Source organism: Terrapene carolina, unplaced genomic scaffold, assembly GCF_002925995.2.
Source record: "Terrapene carolina triunguis isolate 2854851 unplaced genomic scaffold, T_m_triunguis-2.0 Scaffold789, whole genome shotgun sequence".
Lineage (NCBI taxonomy): Eukaryota > Metazoa > Chordata > Testudines > Emydidae > Terrapene > Terrapene triunguis.
Window position 1 is genome coordinate 7,674,372 of NW_020665140.1, and position 23,622 is coordinate 7,697,993.

General features: G+C 40.5%; 1 protein-coding gene across 3 annotated transcripts in view; it reads right to left on the bottom strand.

The window, feature by feature from the left end:
- Window positions 1-4,948: 4,948 nt before the first annotated feature.
- The window catches only part of ARHGAP24 (Rho GTPase activating protein 24), a 333,812-nt gene continuing 315,138 nt past the window's right edge, over window positions 4,949-23,622 (bottom strand). For all 3 annotated transcript variants that reach the window (XM_024198670.1, XM_024198673.2, XM_024198671.2), the window contains 5 exons: window positions 22,253-22,385; window positions 18,893-18,966; window positions 14,908-15,029; window positions 10,939-12,007; window positions 4,949-5,837 (listed from right to left, as the gene is read on the bottom strand). In XM_024198670.1, coding sequence (XP_024054438.1) covers window positions 5,594-5,837; window positions 10,939-12,007; window positions 14,908-15,029; window positions 18,893-18,966; window positions 22,253-22,385 — 1,642 coding nt within the window. In that variant the 3' untranslated portion in view covers window positions 4,949-5,593. The remainder of the gene's footprint in view (window positions 5,838-10,938; window positions 12,008-14,907; window positions 15,030-18,892; window positions 18,967-22,252; window positions 22,386-23,622) is intronic.

The following is a 23,622-nucleotide window of genomic DNA, read 5'->3' on the forward strand; positions in this document are numbered from 1 at the left end:
TCAGAAAGGGTCTGACTTTGTCACCATGCTAATTAATATCTTCATCTGTAAATGGTCCCTTTTAGTATCATTCACATAAGAGTGGCAGAATCAGGTCCAAAGAGATTGTGATAAAGCATGTGTGTGTGATGTAGCTTTGATAAGTTATACCCACCTATCGAGCTGGCTTTTTCTGAATAGTTCCAAAGAACCTACATATTTCCAAATCACTTCTGATTAATCATTCTCTATTTAAATCTTAAGGGCTCAGTGAGGTTAGTATTATCATCTACACAACCCTGATGCTCCCTAGCATAGCCAAATTTATGACAATTAGTCTCTCCATAAAGTTAATTTCATGTCTTCTATATGAACACTCCAATAAGAGATATTACATCAGATATACAGTAGATAAAAATAAGATTAATGCATTCTCTTTAAAAGACGACGAAGATGTATGGTGCTTACTGATTAAGGAAGTCATTTTGCCCTGTCAGAAGGCTTTTTTAAAAATTGTGATTATACTCAAATCCATGATACATTGTTTAGAGCAGATGTTCCCTAAGAAATGTCGTATTTGTATCAACCTTATACTCTTGCTCTGCTATAAAATGCAAATTCATTAGTTCCTCAAAGAGCAGGCAAGGAGGGTATAATTCCACTGAATTACTGGCATACATGCTATAAGGGTAATATGCAAGGAACAGTCACATCACAGTGTGAATGAGAGAAGGAGCATGTTATGTTATTTTTGCAGAAAAAAAAAATCAAGTGGAATAGTATTTAGGGTAATACATAGCACCTTACTATCAAAAAATTGAAGAATGAACTGTAAAATTCCTGCTGTTTTCTAAGTAAATGGAGATTATTTGCCAAGCCAATTTTTCTGTAAAACAGTGTCAGTTCAGTCATCTCTTGGATGAGGAACTCAAGCATATGCATTTCTCCAAGTATCAGTTATCTGCTAGTTAAGAACAGAGGATCTAACATACTTTTCCCCTTTCAGTATCAGAACACCTTTCCTGAAATGCAATCTGTATAATTGTTTACAGTATCTAGAAACGCACAGTATGTGAAATACAATGAGACCTGTCTTAAGCCATTGTCCAAAGAGATGGCAAAAGTCAGTTAGAAGGTAGTGCAGAATTGGTCCTAAGGGACCTGATTCTGTAGTGCCTTGTGGTGGTGTTTATACATGTGAAAATTTGTGCAATACATGCCTATTCTGATTTGGGAGTGTTGTACACACCAGTATTGACACAAGCTACAGGAACTCAGATATTGTGGGGATGGATGACCTTAGGACCAAGGTATTTGGGAGTGGTCTCAACACAGGAGGCTGCCTATTAAGTAGGGTGTCTTGTGTAGATTTTACTGTATGTAATTTTAGCGCACTTTTTAAGGCACAATGAAAGGATATGGTTAGGAGTTATATAACCATAATTCATGGGTATTATAATGCACAAGGCATTCTTTCTATTTTTCCAGGAATGCAATTGTCTCATTCATAATAATAGATATAGTGCAGTTGCTTTATTGCTATTGCTTAAACTTTCATGAGGGAAAAAATAGCTGTTTTTTAAAAAACATTGAAAGAAAATGAAGTAGGCTATAATAAGTGTGGAACAATAGTTTCAGCCAAGCCATGTGATTTACATAAATTAAAGAACTGGTACCTTATTAGCATGCTGATCAGTCAGTCAGAACAACTCTGTCATTATAAGCAATTCTGTCATTATAAGCAATTTTGTAGCTGGTGCTACGTTTAGCATTGCAAACTGATGGATACACACCTGAGAGTCATGTCAGTAGCAAATGATTTCATTATAATCATTGTTGTGTTAGTAGATACCAAATTAAATCAGCACAATGGGACAAAGCAACATATTCTGATTGGAAATGGTCTTAATACAGGAAAATGCTTGGGAAAAAAATGTAAACTGCTACTTACAGCCCAGATCCTAAGTGGGATTCCACACCAAATATGCTGCTGGAGGGCCAGGTTTGGAGACCCCGTGCCAGGAGATCCTCTTTCCCCCATGGTGTGCTGCCCCTTCACTGGTTGGTCTCCCTACTCTAAAAGAGGGAAGAGGAGTAAAGGGAGGCATGTCACAAGAACATAGGGTGACCAGACAGCAAGTGTGAAAAATCAGGACGGGGGTGGGGGGTAATAGGATCCTATATAAGAAAAAGACCCAAAAATCAGGACTGTCCCTATAAAATTGGGACATCTGGTCACCCTACAAGAACAGCCTATGAGTTCACACAGAGTGTGAATCAATAAGTGCCAAGCCCCTGCACTGGAGGGAAGCTGCGGACCATGGCACCTGTTCCTCCTTCCATAACCGGCGGGAGTGGTTTCTCTGCTGTGACTTGCTTCAGCACAGTGTCCTGGACGCAAATCCCAGTTACTTAGGTTTGGCACTCGTTTTCAGAATTGGGCCCTTTACAAACATATAATTTGATTGATGCTTTTTTGTTCTAGTTGTCATGTCCCTCACTAAGCAAAAGGAAATGCAACATTGTTTTCACATGGAATTTCAGTGACACCTTTTGGTTAGCTGGCAGAATTCTACATTAAGTCTCTCACCAGGCCTGTTTTAACTAACTCCCAGAGCGTTGACTTACCTCCCCTTAACAGGCTAAAACTCAGAAGACTGAGACAGGCAGTTCCCAAGGCTGGAAAAGAAAATGCCATTCTTCAGGCCTGCAGGATTTAAAACAATGACTATTTTAACTAACAGGAGGGTGATAAAGTATGGAGTGCCCCCAAAATAAACCTTTTTCCTTTCACACCCAACCCCTAGAATAAAATCACTCCCACCCAAAACTACTACTGCGGGAGCCATGTATATTGGCAAACAATGCATTGTGTTTTCTTCCTTATCTCATGCATGGATGCCAGGTAGTTTAGAGTTAGGGACTTGTTTGGAAAGCGAAGCTCCTACGCTAACTACAATCATTGCTGCTGCATGGAACCGATGCCTATATTCTCACTTTAACAACAACACTAACCTAGGCCCAACCCTGCATTCCTCAGTGAGGCAAAACTCCTGCTTTATGTCCGGCAGAAGTTTTGTTTAAATAAAGCAGGTGGGATTAGGGTTAGAATCTTACGGAGATTGAACAATTGAGGAGGAAGAGGATGTTCAACTACTAAGACTAGATGTAATTCCTTTATGTAAAATAAATAGAAGCTCATTTTTTTTGTACTGTTTGTGACTGATTTTGTTCTGGTGTGAGAAGGAGGTATGTGCACGGTTCCTCTACAGCAGTGCAGTGTAAAAGTCTGACAGTCTTTTTTTTTCCACACCCAAACTCCAGCTCCAAACAGCACCGGACTTTTCAGAAAAGTATAATCACTTCAGGAAATGACATACATGCAGCTCCGGTCCTGAACTAATTATATTTTTTTAGAAGGAAAGAAAAAAAAAAAGACACTTGAGATTTTAAATTTACTGTGTATGAATAAATACTCTATGTGTGTGACTGAAAATAAAAAGACCTCTTTGAAATCAGAAGCAGTGTGAATTGTTTGATGGACGCCTCTCACCACCCCTGCCTTTCCAAGAGTGACATTAGTATTGGCCACATTACAGCAGCACCTAGAGGCCTCAGGCAAGGTTGAGGTCCCCTTGTGCTAGGAGCTGTACATACACATCATAAGAGAGAGTTCCTATAAGAAAGAATTTATAATCTAAATAGACAAGGCAGAGAGCAGCAAAATGATTGCCTACGGTTGCACAAAGGTCAGTGACAGAGCAGTGAATAGAACCCGAGTCTTCTGAGTCTCAGTTCAGTGCCTATCCACTGGAACACACCACCTCTTAATATATATATTAACATTCAATCCAACAAGCACTGCCCAAAGGAGAGCTCTGCTAAACAGTCAGATTAGAAACTTACCTCCAGAGGAATTAGTGGCAAGTGTTCTGCTCAGGCAAAATCCATTTCATGCTAGTAGTCCCTCTAAAGTCATGCTTTTGCAAGTAGTCTGACTCAGAATTTGCCCTATTTTGCATCCAATGGAGCTCTGCGGATATATGCAGCAGAACAGTGTAGTGTAGGTGACCCTAAACATTTGAGTAGCCCGAGTATTTTTCAACCCTCTCTCTGACAAAGATTCAAAAATTGAATAATCTAGTCAACTAAAATGAAGAGTACAAACTACTATAATTAAAAAATTACTTGTTATTTTTAATATCCACCTTAGAAGCAAGTAAATAATTGTTTCACCTATCAGTGTTTTCCTTTTCCACTTGGGCAACATGAATAGGAAGTTAAATTTACCCCCTGTCCAGAGGTCCTACAGAAGACTTCATGTGTCTCTTTAAACCCAATGTTCAGGACTTAGGAGCACAGGGCCTCTGAATTGTACTATTGGAATCTAAGCCAAAATCGCTTTGCCTAATTGAATTAATCAGCATTATCTCTATCATCATCAATACTGCCAGCACAGACCAATATGAGTTTCACTTGAGAAAGGACTACAGGATCCAGCCCAGAGTTGATGCGGCAATGTTACTTTTGCGACTGTAAAATCATGCAAACACAATAGCGATTATTATTTTGCCTTTTTGGTTTAATTGCTAACAGTGATTTCTTTTTCTGTTTGCTTAAAGCATCACTGTCAAATACCAGAACTCCTTTAACAAGGAATTTTAAGTCAAATTCAGGGCCTTCACTACATAGCATCTCCAAGGGAAATGGGGAGCCTCAAAACAACAGCATTTGGAGTCAACCAATAATATGAGAACTAGAGACATGATAAACCATTTCAAATCCAGTCCTCCTTTTTAAATACTCCTACAAATAGCTTTATCTGTTATTTACAGGAAACTGAACTAGAATGAAAAGACGGTTATTCTGGAAAAAAACATGTGGTCAAGATTCCTTAACCAGACCATCTCCTTTAGGATTTCAAATCATGGATAAAATGGTCTGACATTCCAAAAACTAAAAGAATATTATTTATGAAGAGTTCCGAGTCCAAAGAGAAAAGTCCCAAACTTGTCAGATGTTAATGTTATATTTTTATAAAATTATTTACACTTTTATTTTTGGTCATGGGCAAGTCCATTGGCACAAACAGCACAGCCACACATTATCCTCTTGTTTTAATAACTAACATTATATATATTTGTTTATCTTTAGTCCCCCCCACCCACGCAAGAAGGGTAACAAAAAAAAATTTGATATACAAAATAAGCTGATGGTAACACAATGCCAAAAATAGCTTATTATGTTAAGTGCAAGGGAGAAAAGCCTTGATATAAAGCTTGATTGCAACAACATTTCAATTTACCAGTTTAAATACAAGACTTGCATTAAAATATTTTGTGAGATATGTCTCTCGCTCTCTCTTTGACTTTTTTAAAACCTATATACACATTCAGTTGTAACACTTGACACTAGCATTATGAAGCATTCAAAAAGTACGATAACTTGATAAGTACACACTGCAGTATGGGTGGTTAATGTCTGTAGGTATTTCTTCCTTCAATGGTTTACAACATTTTGTTGAGTGCTAGCCTCAGTCAGGTGACCAGCCACCTGAAACAGTATAATACCCCAACATCCCTTCCCAGAATCCCACAGTCTCAGCTTAGAATTCTCACTGAATCCATATGGTGTTGCCTCTCTCCGGCCTGCGAGGCTCCACTGTTAGTTCTCCAAATGTTGAGAAAAACTGCTCCATCTCTTTTTGCAGCATGTCGTTCCTCTTCTCTGCATCTTCTTTGGCCCGCTCTGCATTGCGCATTTTGATTTCTACCATTGTAAACTTCTTCCTTTCCTGGTCCAGCTCATCGTGCAGGGTCATCATTTCTGTCTCAAGGGTGAGGTTTCTCTGTTCCAAGCTGCAGAAATAGAAGTATACAGATGACAGCCGTCACTGTATTACCCAGCCTAGATTAGAGCAACAGCTTTTAATTTACAAAGCTTAGTCCAAGGTTCTTTAAAGAGACAACGTTAAAGTAACATGTTTCTTACTGGATGTTTACTGTTGAAGTGTATCCTACAAGGAATGACGGAATCTTCATCTCTTAGGTTATTTTTAATTGAAGGATACAAACCACTGGAAATGTATATGGTAGGAAACAGCTCTGCATGTGCTAGGCAATTAATTAATTAGGCCTTTCCCTTCTCCAAGGGTTGATTCTGGCCTCACACTGGTTGTACACTGGTGTAACAACAGAGTCCAATGTACTGTCAGAACACTATGTCCCTGATCCTCTCTTTCTATTTGCAAATATTGATTCCCCGTGCTGAGCTACTGTTGAGTAGATTGGTACTATCACCTCCTGTGACTTGCATGCTATGCCTCTGTTAATGCAACGCAAAATAGCATTTGCCTTTTTTTTTTGCAACAGCATCTCATTGTGGACTCATGTTGAGGTTGTGATCCACCATCACTCCCAGATCCTTCTCAGCAGTGTTGCTGCCAAGCCAGTTATCCCCCATTCTGTATCTGTGCATTTGGTTTTCCTTTCCTAAGTGTAGCACCTTACATTTGCCCTGGTTAAATTTTCTTTTGTTGTCTAGAGCCCAGTTCTCCAATTTATCAAGATCCCTTTGAATTTTAGTTCTATCCTCCAAAGTATTTGCAACTCCCCTAGCTTTATGTCATCTGCAAATTTGATCAGTATGCTCTCTATTCCAACAAACAGGTCATTAATAAAGATGTTAATTAACACCAGACCCAGAACAGATCCCTGTGGAACCCCACTTGAGAGCACCTTCCAATCTGACATCATTCCATTAATAGTTACTCTTTGTTTGCAGTTGTTTAAGCAATTATGTATCTATTTAATAGTAGTTCTATCAAGCCTCCATTTCTCCAGTTTATTTATGAGAATGTTGTGAGGGACTGCATCAAAAGCCTTGCTAAAGACCAGGTATATTAGGTCCACCGCATTCCCCTATCCACCAAACCAGTTACCTTGTCAAAGAAAGAAAATCAAGCTGGTTTGGCATGATTTGTTCTTAGTAAATCCATGCTGACTTCATCCTCCAGGTATTTGCAAATTAAATGTTTTATATATTACTCCAGTAGCTTCCGAGGGATCGAAGTCAGGCTGACTGGTCTATAGTTCCCCAGCACCTCCTTTCCCCCCTTTTTAAAGATGGGCACTATGTTAGCCCTTCATCAATCTTCCAGGACCTCTCCTGTCATCCATGAGTTTGTAAATATTATTGCCAGTGGCTCCAAGATTTCTTCAGCTAATTCCTTAAGCACCCTGGGGTGAATAGCAGAAGGCTGTGCTGACTTGAATCCATTCAAATTAGTCATAAGATCTCTGACGTGTCCTTTACTTATCCTGATCTGCATCCCTTCTCCTTTACTGTCTATGATAACTTCCTTAGTTGTCCAGTCACATGTTACTTTATTGAAGCTGCAATTGATGTGGTTTGTTTTTGTTTCAAAACAAGTTACTTACTATATTTGAGGGTTTACGTAAAGGACCAAGCACACTAATGGTATGATCTAATGCATCATCATAATAATGCATGTCAAACACTGAATATGTTCCAATATTATCAACACAGCTCAGAGAATTGTGATGTACGCAGCTAACCAACTGTTCCTCCTTTTGCTTTCTGTGCACTGTACCTTTATATTTCTAAAAGCCTGCAGTCCAATGGAATCAGCAGCCATGGTGTGTTCCAGTTCAGATACAGCTTGTTACAGAGGAGACATACACACCATTCTGTCTCTTGTAAGTGGCAGAGATGGGAACAGAAGCTGCTATTCTAAGTGCTGTACCCCCTATACAACTGTGCTGAGGGCATAACGACAATGCTTTATTCCACTGCATGCTGTTATGTGCCCTTATTAAGGGTAGACATACAGTTTGGATATAATCACTCATCAGTTCATGCACCGTACTATCTCTCTTCCTCTAAACAAAGATTTAATTTACTGTGTTGATGAAGTAGGAGAATTGATGACTGGTAAATTGTTCTCCATTTGAAAACAATTGGAAATTTCTTTTCCTAACATGACTCAGCTTCACCTATTTTAACAGCTCTTGAACTGTGTAGGAAAGTTTCATGCAAAGCAGCAATGAGGAAATGCGCCTCTTGGCTGGATTTACAGATGAAGGGAAAATCCTAACTGTTTCCACCCATTCATTTGGGAATTCTGCCTTACGCAAAAACAATTTGAGTCTGATCTTAAGTTGCATTTCGCAATGATGTAAGTGCTGAAGATGAAATGCCAAAGTCAGTCTGGTGTGTAACTTGGTGTCAATTTGAATCTTACCAAGGTGCAGATACATAACCAGTAGCACTCATGATTTGAAATGTGGAAGGAGAGGCAGCAGGACTAAAGTAGATCAACACATGTCCATCCTTAATTTACCTCTTCCCTATTGTATGCATCACCCGTGGATTGCCTGGTTGAGTTATATGATACAGTGGATGATATTCGGAACACCAGGAACAAGGTGAAGCTGACAAGAATTACGTCAATTTCATGTCACTGCTGGGCGAATCTATGAGCAGCAGAGGTAGCCACCACTGGAGCTAGTCACAGGGAGGAGGGCACCAAAGAGAACATAGAGCACTAGTAGAGTAACGGAGACATCTTCCCTTCTGGGGAGACCTAGGGGTTAGAATAGCACAGACACTTTGCCTCATAGCAGCTGTGACACTGTGCATGGGGGAGGGAACAGAAAGAGATTGCACTGTTTCTAAACTTTCAGCAGCTAGAAGAAAATGAGCATATACAATCTGCACGCTGTAAAACATGGACTATACCACCCTCACCAGGAATTCCAGCACTCTCCCAATTACAGAAGTGAAGGGGTGGGGCCCTTGGGTTGCACCTGTACTTCACTGATAAACGATGCCCCATCCCCACCCTAGCTTATCAGCCTCTGACTAATCAGTGTCTCAAACTTTTTTGACATGAGCTAAAACAGTGACGTCTCACTGGCAGGGTTACCACCCACCCTGAATATGTGGGATACTATTCATTTTCTTAGTGCAATGCTACAAGAATTCACAAAGCCCTGACTTTACTGTTGGTACTCAAGAAACATCATTTGTACGCTGCTTTTGAACAGTTTGGATAAATTCATTAGTTTAGGGCAGTCTATTGTTAAACAGTGTAATTCATTTCTGGTAGTGCAGGTATGGGGGAGATTATCCAACTCACCTAAGGGAGTGAGGCGCACAAGTCCTATTGAAAGTCTCCCTCCTGCCTCATTTGATTTAATTTCAGTGAAGTGAACAGGCAAACCCTGTTTGAGTACCCAGCCCAAGTAGCTGAACTGGGTGCTGGGAACATATGTGTGTGTGAGTGGAATCACCTTACCTTACCAGGCTGTGGAATGGGAGAAGAGCTGCTCTGGCCTCAGGACTGGGAGTAGTCTATGGAGCCCTGTCCTCATGTGGCCTTCAATAGCTTGCACTCCCAATCCTGATGCTTGCTCCTCCTTCAGTGATCTTTTGTACACAGCCATCTTGGAAACGATCATGGAACTGCACTTCATGTGGCACAATGGGTCCTGCCCATGCAGTAAGACCTTACTGGTTCCGCTGCAGCAAGGCCCTCTGTACCCACCGACGAAGGAGAAGGATTTGCGGTTCTAAATATAAAGCCACCCAAGAACTTGGAAAACTACCATGCATAACCTTTCTCCTAATACGCTAGCTTATCATTGTTCCTCCTCAGTGCTCTCAAACATCCGGTCTGCTGCTTTTGCTTGGTATCCATGCTGGTCTTAACATGTAGGGTAGCAAGACTCAGCTTAACTCTATACTGAGCCCATGTCCAGGAAAACTGTGCTACGTCTTGTTTAAACATTTCCAACAGGATATTTGTACCCATTTGGATCATGAATCATTTGGAATTTTTAAAGCTAAGGAAGGTGACAAAGTAAACTTGTAAGACAGCCACATTTTTAAAATTGTACAATTACCCAAATCCTATTATACTCATGGGAAAATGAAAAAAAAAAAATGGTTTTCTGATTTGTTTGCAGCTTTTCACTTCCAGTTAGTATAGGTGTGTTAGAAATGCCACAACTATTGTTACTAAGTCACAACCAGTTAAAAAGAGCCATGTTTGCATCCGTCATTCAATGGCAGCACATTTAAATATGTTACATAAATAAAATGAAATCATTTTATGCAAATAGAATTAACCCATGGAATGCATTGCTGCAAGATGTTATTAAATTAAATAGTTTAGTAAGATTAAAAAAGACTGAACCCTTAATTTGAATACAGATGGCATCTGCAGCTACTCTAGTCAGATTAAAACATAAGGGCCACAAGTCCTCCAACTTTAGGACATAAACTGGGATCAGAATGAAATTCTCCCCAATAGTTCAGTTTGGCACAATAGGCCCTGTTCATTAGAGAGATTTTTCACTTCCTCTGAAGCATTTAGTGCAAGCCACTGCTGAATGCAGGATATTGAATTAGACATGCCACTGTTCTGCTCCAGTACGTCAGCTACTTCCATGCAATCTTCAAATGGGTTAGAAGTTTGATTTGGATGGGCATCCTAACATTTGAAAGTTTTCTCCAAACCTTTGTGTCAGCTCTCCACTCCTCTTCCATCAGCAAATTTAGGCTGGGGATCTTATGGAAACAGACTCTTTAGTGAGATTTCACATGCTTACTATGTTTAGGCCCTCAATTTGAGAACAGCAATTCTCATGCTACACCAATCCTTCTGCGTCTGATCTTGGCTGGGAACATGAGGCACACACAAATATGCAAATATCATGGAAAGAAAAAGTTATGATTTTTTTTTTCCAATGTCAGACCAGGTTTGGTTTGAATTAGGGGGAAAAGGTTCAGGTGGGCTCCTATTTTATCCAAGCATTTTCTCCATCTCTACTACCAATTCCTATGTTCAGATTCACTGGGGCATGGGTGCATAAGAGAATTACTCTGCCTCTCATTTTTATAATTAGCACATATGGCAGAGATACACCATCTTACCTCTTTATCCTTGTTTCATACTCCACCTTCTGTTTTGCCATCTCCTGCTTTAAGCTGGACACTAGGCTGTGCAGAGCACTGTGGTTGCTCGTGTTGTTTGCGACAAACGTTTCACTGTTATCGCTGCTGCTGGTGGCCCGGCTGCTGCGTCCTCCCATGCTCCTTCGGTCAGTTTTACTCTCATAGTCTCCTTGGTTGGAGAGGTCTTCATGTGGTGGCCCATCTAGCACTGAGTCTTCAAAATTACCCCCATAAAAGTCTTGCTCGGGGCAGGTGGTTGTAGACGATCGACAGGAGTTGGAATGTTCGGGTAGGGATATTTCACAAGAGGATGTGGACCAGGTGGCACTATCTACGCTCTGTTTATCATCCGAATTCACCATGGAGAACTGCTGGTGGACATTGTCATAGGTAGAGAGTCTGTTATGCTGGCCCGAATCACTCACCAATTCCTTTTGTTTACTGTCCCTCAACGTGACGTACCCATTGGGCATCCAGCTCAGGTTTCGGCTGTTCAGGGAGTTGCTGTGTGCATCCGTGCTTGAAATGCCCATTCGCACGCCTCCATTCTGCATGCTGTGTGTGCCCATTTTAGTAACTGGACCTTTCAGGGATGATGTTCTCCTGGCCTGCAGGGTACCATTTGGTAAGGTCTGGGTTTTCTCATGGCCCTCCACAGAGCTGCTGAAGGACCCATTGGTGACTATGCCACTGCCTTTATTAAAGGCTGGGTTTTTTTTCACCATGAGAGGTGGGCTTCTTGTGACATCAGGTTTGTGAATGCTGTTCCTTGGACTGTTTGACTTGCTCCCTGGCAGCACTGTGGGAGACCCATTGTCCATGCTTGCCCTCTGGAGAGGCTCAGGTGTGTCCCAAGAACAGCTTCTCACCGCTGTCTCCTTGTTGTTATTGGTCTCTTTATTCTGGAGCTGACCAATGATCATTTTCTTCTGGATCTCATTGTTGTTATTGCACACCTCCTCCCCTGCCTGAAAGTCTGTGTCCTTGGGAAATAGCTGTTCATGTTCACTTATCATCACTGACATCAGCTGCTGGACTACTGCAGTACCTGGAGGATGGCAAATGAACCACCATTAATGAAGTAGTTTCATTTGAGAAGTGAACAAACATTCTTTTAAAACAGATTTTTAAAGATTTCATAAAGATGCATCTAGTTAATATACACTTAATTTATGCATTTATCTAATATATATGTAGTTTACCTAAGCATTTAATATTTGCTATTACAACCTTCATGCCACCTCATCCTATCTCCCCTTTCTGGCTCCATATCACCACAGCACAATCGGTTCTGTACTGTCCCCTTTTCAAGGAAGAAACAAAAATATGCCTGTCTCTCTGCTGGTGCACCTTCCTAGCCACTCTGCGCTGGCTCTGGTGTATTGGCCAACATCTTGGGGGCAGAGTCAAGACTTTGCTCATTCCTGTTAGCAGATGCTCTCCTGCTGCGAAGAGCCTGCCGATGTAGGTAGCCAGTGCGGGGGAGGAAAAGAGCTCCCTACATCTCTTACTTCAATTTTAGGGCATGCAGTAGCCAAGAATGTTTTAAAGGAGATATTATCATGGGGAACTAAAACAAATATCCCAAGACAATATCCGCAATTGAAAACCACTGGGACCATGCAGAGAGATTAAGAATAATAAGAAGATGAATGATGTAATTGTAATATGTGAGTTTAAGCTCAATATATCAAACATCTTTAAAAACTTACTCCAAGTCTGGGAAGACACTAGCCAGTCTAATACAAGGGGTTGAAGAAGGAAAGGGTTTCTGGCCCATTTATTTTTTAGCCTATCAGAACTTTGTGAGATATTTAATATAAAAACCTTTAACCACTCAGAGATGAGATTGTGACTGGCCAGTAAAATGTGCCATGCTGTCACAGTATGTGGAATCTGTTGCCAGTAACATATAAATCACAGCCTTAAATCACACAGCACCCTACTTCGCAACACATTATTATAAATGTTCCTTCTCTAGAAACCCATACTGCACACACCACACGACTTCACTTTAATTTACAGAACTATCATTTGGAATTAGACTTGGGTAAATAATGATGTATCACTGCATTATATATATATTTTACAGAACCCTATTAGGGAGTATTAAGAGTCTTCCAGTAATGAGGTCAGGTTGGTTATAAACACCATTTTAAAGTCCCTAGGCATGTTTCAGTGGCATGCTGTGCTCTTTTAATCAATAATTTCCCACTGGCCCATATAATTTTATACAGGTTGCATTTGAATATTTGAGCTTTTTTTCCCTTCAAATACATCTACTAAAAATTCAGTTTGCCACGGGGACTTGTAAACATTTTTTGTTCGTTTGCTTTGGAACCCTGAAAATCTGCATTGCTTTGTAACAGCTTTGATTCTACCATAAGAAATGGTGGGGAAAAGTCAACTTCCTTTCACAAACCTCTTTCTTTATTCATGCATATATTATATCTCCATACAAGTATAATTCATTTATAGTAATTTTTGAGTAGTCAAAAGATTAGATACAAAGTGAAAGTAGAAACTGAAAAAAATAGACAGCAATTGAAATGAAGGTGAGTCTTTAAAGGAGGGTATTTTTTTTTTAAAAGGGTGTTGAGATATCTCTTTAGCCCCAGCACTGGGTTCTTAACACCATGACCTCTCTTTTCCTTGTGGATTGGTAGCATTAGATGAGGATTGCTGTGAACAATTTTGCCATTGTATTAGAGGATAAAGGGCTGCAGAAGGTGACATCATACTAAACTATAAGTCTGTGGGGGGAAATTCTCAGAGACAGCAGAAAAACATAAAACAAAACAAAACCCCAAAGAAAAATTCCATTCTTGCCTTTTGGAGAGGCGTTTTCTACAGGCCTTTGTATTTTCCTGCTTGTTTCTGAGAAACAAATGTGTCATTTCCAGTTGGAAAAAATAAACAGTTCCACCATAAAAAAAGGCAAAAGTCCTTTGAGGAGATTCAAGACTTTGCTCATGCTGACTTTTTTGCCATGTTCATAGTAAAATGCTATCAGCTGTATCTGGCATCCTTCCAAACACATAGCTAGAATTGTCTTCTCTGGGAGTAACATGTACTAAAGATCCACAGGACAGGCCTTAATGTCCCAACAGATGTTGTGAAAGTTTGACCCCGACTTAATTCTTGCAAAAACACTGGGGTTCAAATGTGAATATTTGCAACATGAAAACAAGCTGGTTTGCACAAAGCTAGCTCCTTCTTCTCTAAAGTGCAAAACAGATTGTGGGTGATAAGAGGGAGATTTTCAAAAATGGTAGATGCTTAAACATATGGAAAAATTAGCTGAAAATATGTAAATTTTGAGTTATTTCACCTCTTTACTGGTAAAATTTGTCAATCAAATGCTCTGGCATTGGATTTTTGATTCATCAAGAAAGGTAATCAAGATTGGGTCTTTGGGCACTTCCATAATATAATATTTACTGCTTAAATTCTACTCTGAAAAGTGACAGTAAAAGTGGCATTGTAGTATTACAGCAGGCCCTTCGAAATGTTCTTGCTGACAAAGGATTGCCCAAGGTGCAAATAAGTGGAACAGTGTGGCCTAGTAGATAGAGTGCTGGACTGAGACGCACGAGACCTGGGTTTTATTCCTGGCTGTGCTCTATGTGGCCTCAGATAGACCTGTTGAGTAAGAAGTTGCCATTTTTACAGTCAGTTTTCAGAACAGAGCTACCCTTTAAGGAAGCCATCTGTGCTACAGTGTCTGAGGCAGTGAATGCACCACAAAGGAAATTTCAATTTCCTCTGCAGCAGCCTGTTGGGCATAGCAGTTACTTTAAGTTACTGTAGCGGAAGAAAAGTTGTGTCTACACACAAACAGGCAAAAGTAATTTTGTGACATCAGACCACCCAAAACGTACTGCTGATGAATCAAAAGAAGTTCCTTCTTCCTGTTTTCAAGTTGTTTACAATTTTCCTTTAACTCACCCTCCATGATGGTGAGAGGATCTTCCACTTTTGGGCGCAGGATGTTGGGACCAAATACAGTAGCCAGGTTTTGCACACTCATTTTGTTTACACCCGCATAGGACTGGACTTCATCCAGGAATCTGTGAAATAGAGGGGGGAAGGGGGGAAAGTGAGCATCAAGATCACAAAAGGCAAAGGTGGATGATGATCTCTTACTGTACTTTTTGTATGGAATTTCCTAGTTGTTTTTTTTAAAGGTCACCACTCTGAAGCACTATTGTAGGCTTGGAAAAACAGGGCAGTAGTTGGGTTCTGAGGCACGTCAGAGGGGAAGGCTCTGAGTTACTACAGAGAATTCTTTCCCAAGTATCTGCCTGGTGGATCTTGCCCACATGCTCAGGGTCTAGCTGATGACCATATTTGGGGTCGGGAAGGAATTTTCCCCGCAGGACAGATTGACTGAGACCCTGGGTGGTTTTTGCCTTCCCCTGCAGCATGGGGCACAGGTCACTTGCAGGTTATAACTGTGAATTCTGTGTAACTTGAAGTCTTTAAACCATGATTTGAGGACTTCAGTAACTCAGCCACAGGTTAGGAGTCTATTTCAGGAGTGGGTGAGGTTCTGTGGACTGCAATGTGGAGGAGGTCAGACTAGATGATCACAATGGTCCCTTCTAAGCTTAACGTCCATGAGAGAGCCTTGTTTCTGCCTGCCTGGGACCAGCTCCTTTACACCCCTGGATACTGGCAACACAAGCACTCCCCTCCAGACACCACTCTCTCTTTACAGGTTAGCGATAGGCATACACTAACCCCTGAGTCCTCCAAGCATTCACCGGCAGCACCTAGCCCCTGCTCCACTGGATACTCACTGAATCACCAGGCCCACTGTTTCCAAAGGAACAGTACATGCCGGCTTACTAGTTCGCCTTAAAACACAGCTCCACTTAACACACAGCACTCAGGTATGTTTACAGAGAAAGCAAGTATAAGTTTATTTAACAAAGAACAGATTCCTATGATAGTAAGCAAAATGCTGGAAAAACGCATTATATATAAAAGAAAATCATAACATGCTTTCTATGGCCTTAACTTAACGAACAAGATTTCCTCCTGTCTAAATAAAGTTTTATCTCACCCAAAGATCTTCCCAGCATTTTAAGCCAAGTCTGCCTGGGATCCTTTTTTCATGAAAAAAGAACAGGAGTACTTGTGGCACCTTAGAGACTAACAAATTTATTTGAGCATAAGCTTTCGTGGGCTACGGCCCACTTCATTGGATGCATAGAATGGAACACACAGAAAGAAGATATTTATACATACAGAGAACATGAAAAGGTGGAAGTAGCCATACAAACTGTAAGAGGCCAATCAATTTTCATGAAGCAAACTCTCTGTCAGTTTACTTCCTCGGTGAAGGATGCCAGGGGGTCTTTTTTCACCTAAGATATACCAGACCAGACTTGATCTTGACTGAAAGGAGTGTGTCTCTCCCTTCATCTCCAGCTGTTTACCTCTTCCTGTTAATTTTTTTTTGAAGTCCCTGCAAGCTCTTCATTAACATATGACTTAATATGCTAACAGCCTGCTGTTGTAAGACATACACTATACAAAGATTAGCTTGGGAGAGCAGTGTCTCTCACCTCCTGTCTAGAGAACTGTCTCAAGGCATGTTACCAATGCGTGACCTGCCTTTAACTACAAGAACGTTTTCCTATCTATCACACACACCTCTTCTAACATGTTATGCACACACTCACATCTCACAATGATTATGCCAGTGTGACACAGGCTTTCATTAGAGTCCATACATGTCATTCTTTGGCAGACTAGTACACAGTTACCAGACCCAGGGGATCCCCCCAGCCCTTACGTATTCCTGTACCCTCTGCCAGTTGATTAAAAGAGATCCCTGGGTTTATTTTCTAACGTACCCAAGTTTTCTAGAGCATAATGCTCCTTAGAGCTAGCCCAGTTGAGCTCCTATCCAGTGTATCTTGTAAGTTTTCCAGGGAAGGAAGCTTTTGCATATCTTACTGTAACAAGGCAGACAGGCCCTTTAACCAGGGCAGCACTGTCCTGTTACTTCTCAGCTCCAAACCCAGGCTATTTTGGGGGTTGTCATTTCTAGAACGATTGTGGGGGGAAAATTCAGAAAATCTGCTCTAGTAGTTAGGCCTCCCATTCTCCACAGCATACTGGCTGCTACCCCAAGTGAACTGAAAATGGGAAATTATTTCCCTCTTATCCTCCCCAGGCAATCCCGATATTTTCTGAGAATGTTATATGAAGAGCTTTAAATCTTAACTGATAAATACATTCTTGATATAACGTTCAGCGTCTTACCAAAATCCATAGATACTGTGATGCTGGCAGCTCAGGTGCCAGCTCACACAAAGGTCCCCCATCTGAACTGGACACTAAACGATACATAGCCGGCATTTTTCTGTCTCACGTGTGGGTTAATATTGATAAAATAGATATTAGAAATGTTAAGACTCAATTGAATGCTTGTGAGTTACTGCATGCATTAACCTTACTTGTAATATCGGTGTTCCATATTGTAACGTAATATTTGAGTGGGTGTATTATGAGCCTCTGTGACTGTATAAATCGCCATACAGGAGAGGGACATTAATTAGTATGAAGAGCTGCTCTTCTACAGAAATTGTTATGCATCTCTCAAAAGAGGAGACACATCATTACCAGATGGGTAAGGGTTGGATCTTACAACTGGAAACTCCCACATCTGGATTGAGAAACCATCAACAAAAGGACTAAAGACTCTTATTGCTCTGCTCTCCTCCCTGTGAAGATGTGTGTCATGCACGGGGACTCTTCCCACCAGCTGAGTTTGCAGCTCAGAGCACACGGCAGAAGGAGGATAAAGACCCCAAAGCAAAGAAACTAAGGATCTCTATGCTGCTTGGACTCTGGGGGAGGGGAACCAAGTTGTTTCTATGCATAAGCAAGAGATCCCCAGCGGTTTAGCCTAGGTTAGCCCTAAAAGACAAATTAGAGCTTGCTGATTATAGAAGCCTATATTACCTTTTGAACTAAGACAGTAACTCATTCATATGTCTATATTTACTTGCTTTAACCTTGCAAATAACTCTGTATTTTCCTTTTCCTATTTAATAAATTGTCATATAGTTTACTATAGGATTGGTTATAAGTATAGTCTTTGGTGTGAGACCTAAAGCGCAACTGACCTGGGGTAAGTGACTGGTCTTTTGGAATTAGGAGTAACCTGAATATTGCTGTGATTCTTGGTGTTATGGGCCATCTATGCAAGAGAGATGTTCACCGGGGTGGCAAGAGAAACCTGAATACCCGAAAGGACTGTCTGTGACTCCGTGTTAAGGCTGTTGAAGTGCCTGAGGAGTTTGCACTTGGTTAGTGAAATCTAAGTTAGGAATTTACCAATTTGGGGTTTGTGCCCTCGTGTTTAACAGTCTGTCCTGAGATTAGTACTCACGATCTTGCATCACCATTGGGAGCTTCACAGATATTAGCATGCAGCAAATTACATCAAAACATTACCTGTTATAAGGCTGTGTTTTATCTGACATCCCCATGCACAAACACCACCTCTCCCAGAAGCCCTTACGCTTCTGGTGTTTTGACCTTTTTAACCCAGGACTCCCATAAGCTGTGTGAATCATCAAGGCCAACGGGAGCTGGTCTCCAGGTAAGTGATCTGCAAATATAGCCTTGCTTTTCCTTACAGAAGTAGATAGAAGGTGATATTCCTTTATCCAGCTACATTTCCTTGCCTTTCATGCTGGGTCTGGGCTGTTCATTAATCCCACTCACAGCTGTACAACTATAATTAGTAATTAGTAATACAATAAACAAACTTGTGATTGTGTTAGGTTAAACGTACCAGTACTCTGACTCTCTTTGTTAAACTTCTCCTGAGATATATTCATCCAGACAGACAGCAATGTCTACTAGGGCACTGAAATAAATACCTCTTTGATAATCTTTCAGGAGCACTTACCTACAGATATATTTCAGTAGATTGTAGTTGACAGGTGGCAGACTCTTTACTTGTTTCACTAATTCCTTCACCCCCTGGGTAAACAAACAAATCAATAATAACACTGTTGAGATTTTGTTATGAAATAAATAGAAGATACTTATGGAAATGGAGTAAGACAACTATTTTCTTAATAATATCCAGATAAACTATGATCACTAGTCTGTAGTATCCATTTCATTTGGCCAAAGCAACATTTTGGCTGTCTCACAAGGTCTGCACTAGCATTAGACAAGCAGAAGATTCTTTCAGTCTGTCCTCTCACTAGGATTTAGAAGAGCTGAACAACGTGAACGTGGTTTCTGTGCCCACTGGAAATAGCCTCTGGCTAAGCTCCTGCCGCCAGTGCATTTGGATGCTGTTTTAATTCAGCCTTTGGTGCTTTGCCAGCCACTGTAGGGTGTTTGATTTCAGTGGGTCAGCAAAACAAGTGCAACTCAGGATGGAAAGATCATGATACTGCAAATGTTTGCCGGGCAAATGCTAGAAAAGGAAATGAGACAAACAGCTATCTAGATGAAGAGTGACATCGTTTGTAACTCGCGCTGTAGGAGAGTCCAACGTAGAAGACTGAAAAACTAGTCAAACGATCTAACCATCAGATTGCTAAGTCAGCATTACAACAGGATAAAAAATGGCTTATTGTTTCCAGCATTGGTCACTCACATTGCTTGCTTTAATCTTGCAAATAACTCTGTATTTTCCTTTTCCTATTTAATAAATCATCATATAGTTTACTATAGGATTGGTTATAAGTATAGTCTTTGGTGTGAGACCTAAAGCGCAACTGACCTGGGGTAAGTGACTGGTAAGTAACTCCATATAGGTATCACATGGCAAGAACTGGCTCTAGGTTCACACAGTCAATGAAGTCTTGTTTTCAAATACATTTAATAAAATGAACAGGAGTACTTGTGGCACCTTAGAGACTAACAAATTTATTAGAGCATATTATGCTCTAATAAATTATATTAATTTGTTAGTCTCTAAGGTGCCACAAGTACTCCTGTTCTTTTTGCGGATACAGACTAACACGGCTGCTACTCTGAAACCTAACATTTAATAAAATGTTTCATGTGATGTTCTCAGAGAAACTATACAAACATAGCTACTATAAAATGCACACTATACAAAAGTTAACAGCAGTGCTTATCCGAACCTCTAGGAGCCCCTGCCATAAATTACACAAAAAATAACACTGAGCAACCAGCAGAACACACAGCTCCCCCCATACCCTTCTAGACCGAATACAAAACGCTCCCCCACACATCTAACTCCCAACCCCCCATCTGATCCTTATTAATTTAGTGGATAGGAGATGGAAAGAATCAATTCTGGCTGGTGACTCAGAACAGGGAGGATGTCAACCACTTTGTAGGAGGGATTAAAAATGTAGTATGGTTTTGGAAAATTAGAGGGATAGGCTGAAATTAATAGAACAAAACTATTAGTGATCACTCTGAAGAAAAAGACTAAGAGATAGCATCATATACTAGCTGCCAACAAGTACATAGAGGGGTGTAAAAAGGAGGTTTCAACGGAGCAAGATGTATTGGCCTTAAATTACTGTAGGGAAAATATAATAGGTCATATCCTTAATTCTGTTACACAAGTTTCACACCAGTAGAACAGAGTTGGAAATCTGTCTCTATATCTTTAAGAAGCATTAGACAATGGGGCATGTTTCCAAGATAAATGCTACAGTAACTGATGTCAGATTTAATCAAGACCAACTTGCCAAATATCTCTGAGTGATGCTTTAATGACAATGGGCCCAGGGCAAAATTTTCAGAGCCTAAATCCCATTGACTCTGACTTATGACAATTTTATCCCCAGTTAATTCCCACTTAAGTCAATAGTTTGCTGTTGACTTAAACAGGAATTGGGTAGGACTAATAAGAGCAGTCCTGCTATAATGGAGGATGATAGCCTAGATGACCCGAAAGAAGTCTCTTTCATACAAGATGGAACTCTTCTAACCCAATGCACATCACTTCCAACCATAATTCAATGGTATGCAGTTTATATAGGTAGAGAAGTGTTTCTGTTATTCCCATATGCCTATTTAGATTGCTATGTGAACCAAGATTTCATTTAAAGATAACCTACAAAGAAAACCGTTCACAGAGAGTAGTTATCAGTGGTTCATAGTCTAACTGGAAAGGCATATCGAGTGGAGTCCCACAGGGATTGGTCCTGGGTTCGGTTCCGTTCAAGATCTTCATCAATGATTTAGATAACAGCATAGAGAGTACACTTATAAAGTTTGTGGACAATACCAAGCTGAAAGGGGTTGAAAGTGCTTTGAAGGATAGAATTAAAATTCAAAATGATCTGGACAAACTGGAGAAGTGGTCTGAAGAAAACAGGTTGAAAATTCAATAAGGACAAATGCAAAGAACTCCACTTAGGAAGGAACAATCAATTGCACACATACAAAATGGGAAATTACTGCCCAGGAACGAGTACTGCAGAAATGGATTTGGGGAGTTATAGTGGATTACAAACTAAATATGAGTCAACAATGCTCATACTGTTGCAAAAAAAGCAAACATCATTCTGGGATGTACTAGCAGGAGTGTTGTAAGCAAGACAAGAGAAGTAATTCTTCCACTCTACTCTGTGCTGATTAGGCCTCAACTGGAGTATGGTGTCTAGGTCTGGGCACCGCATTTCAGAAAAGATGTGGAAAAATTGGAGAAAGTCCAGAGGAGAGCAACAAAAATGATTAGAGGTCTAGAAAACATGACCAATAAGGAAAGATTGAAAAAAAATGGGTTTGTTTACTCTGGAGAAGAGAAGATGTGTGTGTGGGGGGGGGCGGGGGAGAGAAGACAGTTTTCAAGTACATAAAAAGTTGTTACAAGGAGGATGGTGAAAACGGTTCTTGTTAACCTCCGGGGATAGGCCAAGAAACAACGGGCTTAAATTGTAGCTAGGGCGGTTTAGGTTGGACATCAGAAAAAAATTCCTAATTGTCAGGGTAGTTAAACACTGGAACAAATTGCCTGGGGAGGTTGTGGAATCTCTGTCATTGGAGGGTTTTAATAACAGGTTAGATAAACAACTGTTAGGAATTGTCTAGTTATTATGTAGTCCTTCCTTTAGTGCAGCGGACTGGACTAGATGACCTCTCAGGGTCCCTTCCAGTCCTACACCTCTACATCATTAGAAAGATATCCTGATACGGTTCAAAGATGTGCAGCTAGCAAAGAGTGAAAGCTGATGCAAAAACTAGAGAACCTGCCCCTGTGCCAAAACCAAAGTAGATTACAAAACACCACTATCTATATAAATCACAATCAAAGCACAACACTCACCGTTTCCTCTTCCTTGCTGAGCAATTTGGCGCAGGAAAGAAAATCCTCATATTTTGCATAGGGGATAACCGGTTCTGGGAGTTCTCTTAGATACAGTTTGAGAAGCGATGCCACCGTGTGCACATCCGTACTGCTGTGGGGATGGAATGCAAACGATTACTGCTGGGGATCTGGGAAATGCTATACACAGCTGATGGTCTCTAGTCTACTGTTTAACTTTTTCAATACTGAATCATCAGTTTGTTAGCCTTACATATAGCTCCAGTATCTGGTTTTAGCTTCTTTGTACTGCAGAGGATTTGTAAAAATACCTGTAACAAAGGTTCTCATAATTCTGATGATTTATTATTATTAAACAATTATTTATCCCACAAACATTGCAATATTCACAACATGGGTGCTGGGAAGATCATGCCTTTCATATAGGTTACAAACATCCCACATGAGGAATGCAAAATATCACCTACCCAACTGACAGATTTAATTTGTACTTGACCAGAAATTAGGCAAAATATTTCAATACAAGGAATTATATTCTCATGACAATCAACAATTTGGCTCAGATTCTTGACACCTGCCTCTAACATAGCTGAGTTCCACAATATCTGGGCCTGCATGGTAGCAATTTTATATCAACATGTTCTGCACAAACCAATTTATTCCACACGTTTAATGAAAGCTCCCTCTTATCTCAATTGTAGTTAAATCCCCAGGTGTGCAGTGCTTTCCTGGTAGTCCCCCTGAATAATTAGTACTGTGCATTTTAATAGCACCTTTCAACGGAGGATCTTGACGTATTTTGCATACACTAATGATTTAAGCCCTTCTCACCCCTGTGAACTGGTATTATCTCCATTTTCTGACAGATAAACTGAGGCAGAGAGAGAAAGTGACTCAAGATCACAGAGTGACTCAGCACATTGTCAAGAATAGCTTCCCAGGGCTCAATTCAGAAGTGAGTCTAAGAGTTAGTGTAACACACACACTCTAAAATCCCTCTTATACAAACTTAGAGTCATTAGACTTAAATGCACACTTACTTAGTTACAACCCCCTTATGCATCACCTCAGAAGTTAGCCCACTGTGACTACTGGAGTTTAAGCAGGTCTAGGCTGGTGTACAACACACACCAAGAGACAGAAAAGTAACAAGAAAATCAACAGGAAGGCATTCTACAGTAGGACATTCCCTAATAGATCTTACACATTCTCATACCTTTTTATGGCTCTCTGGTGTATAAAGTTGTATCAATGAAGGATATGTCTACACTGCAGTCGGAGGTGTGACTGCAGTACGTGTGGACATTCCCAAGCTAGCGTTGATGTAGCTAGCGCGAGTACCAATTCAGTGAAGCAGTGGCTGCATGGGT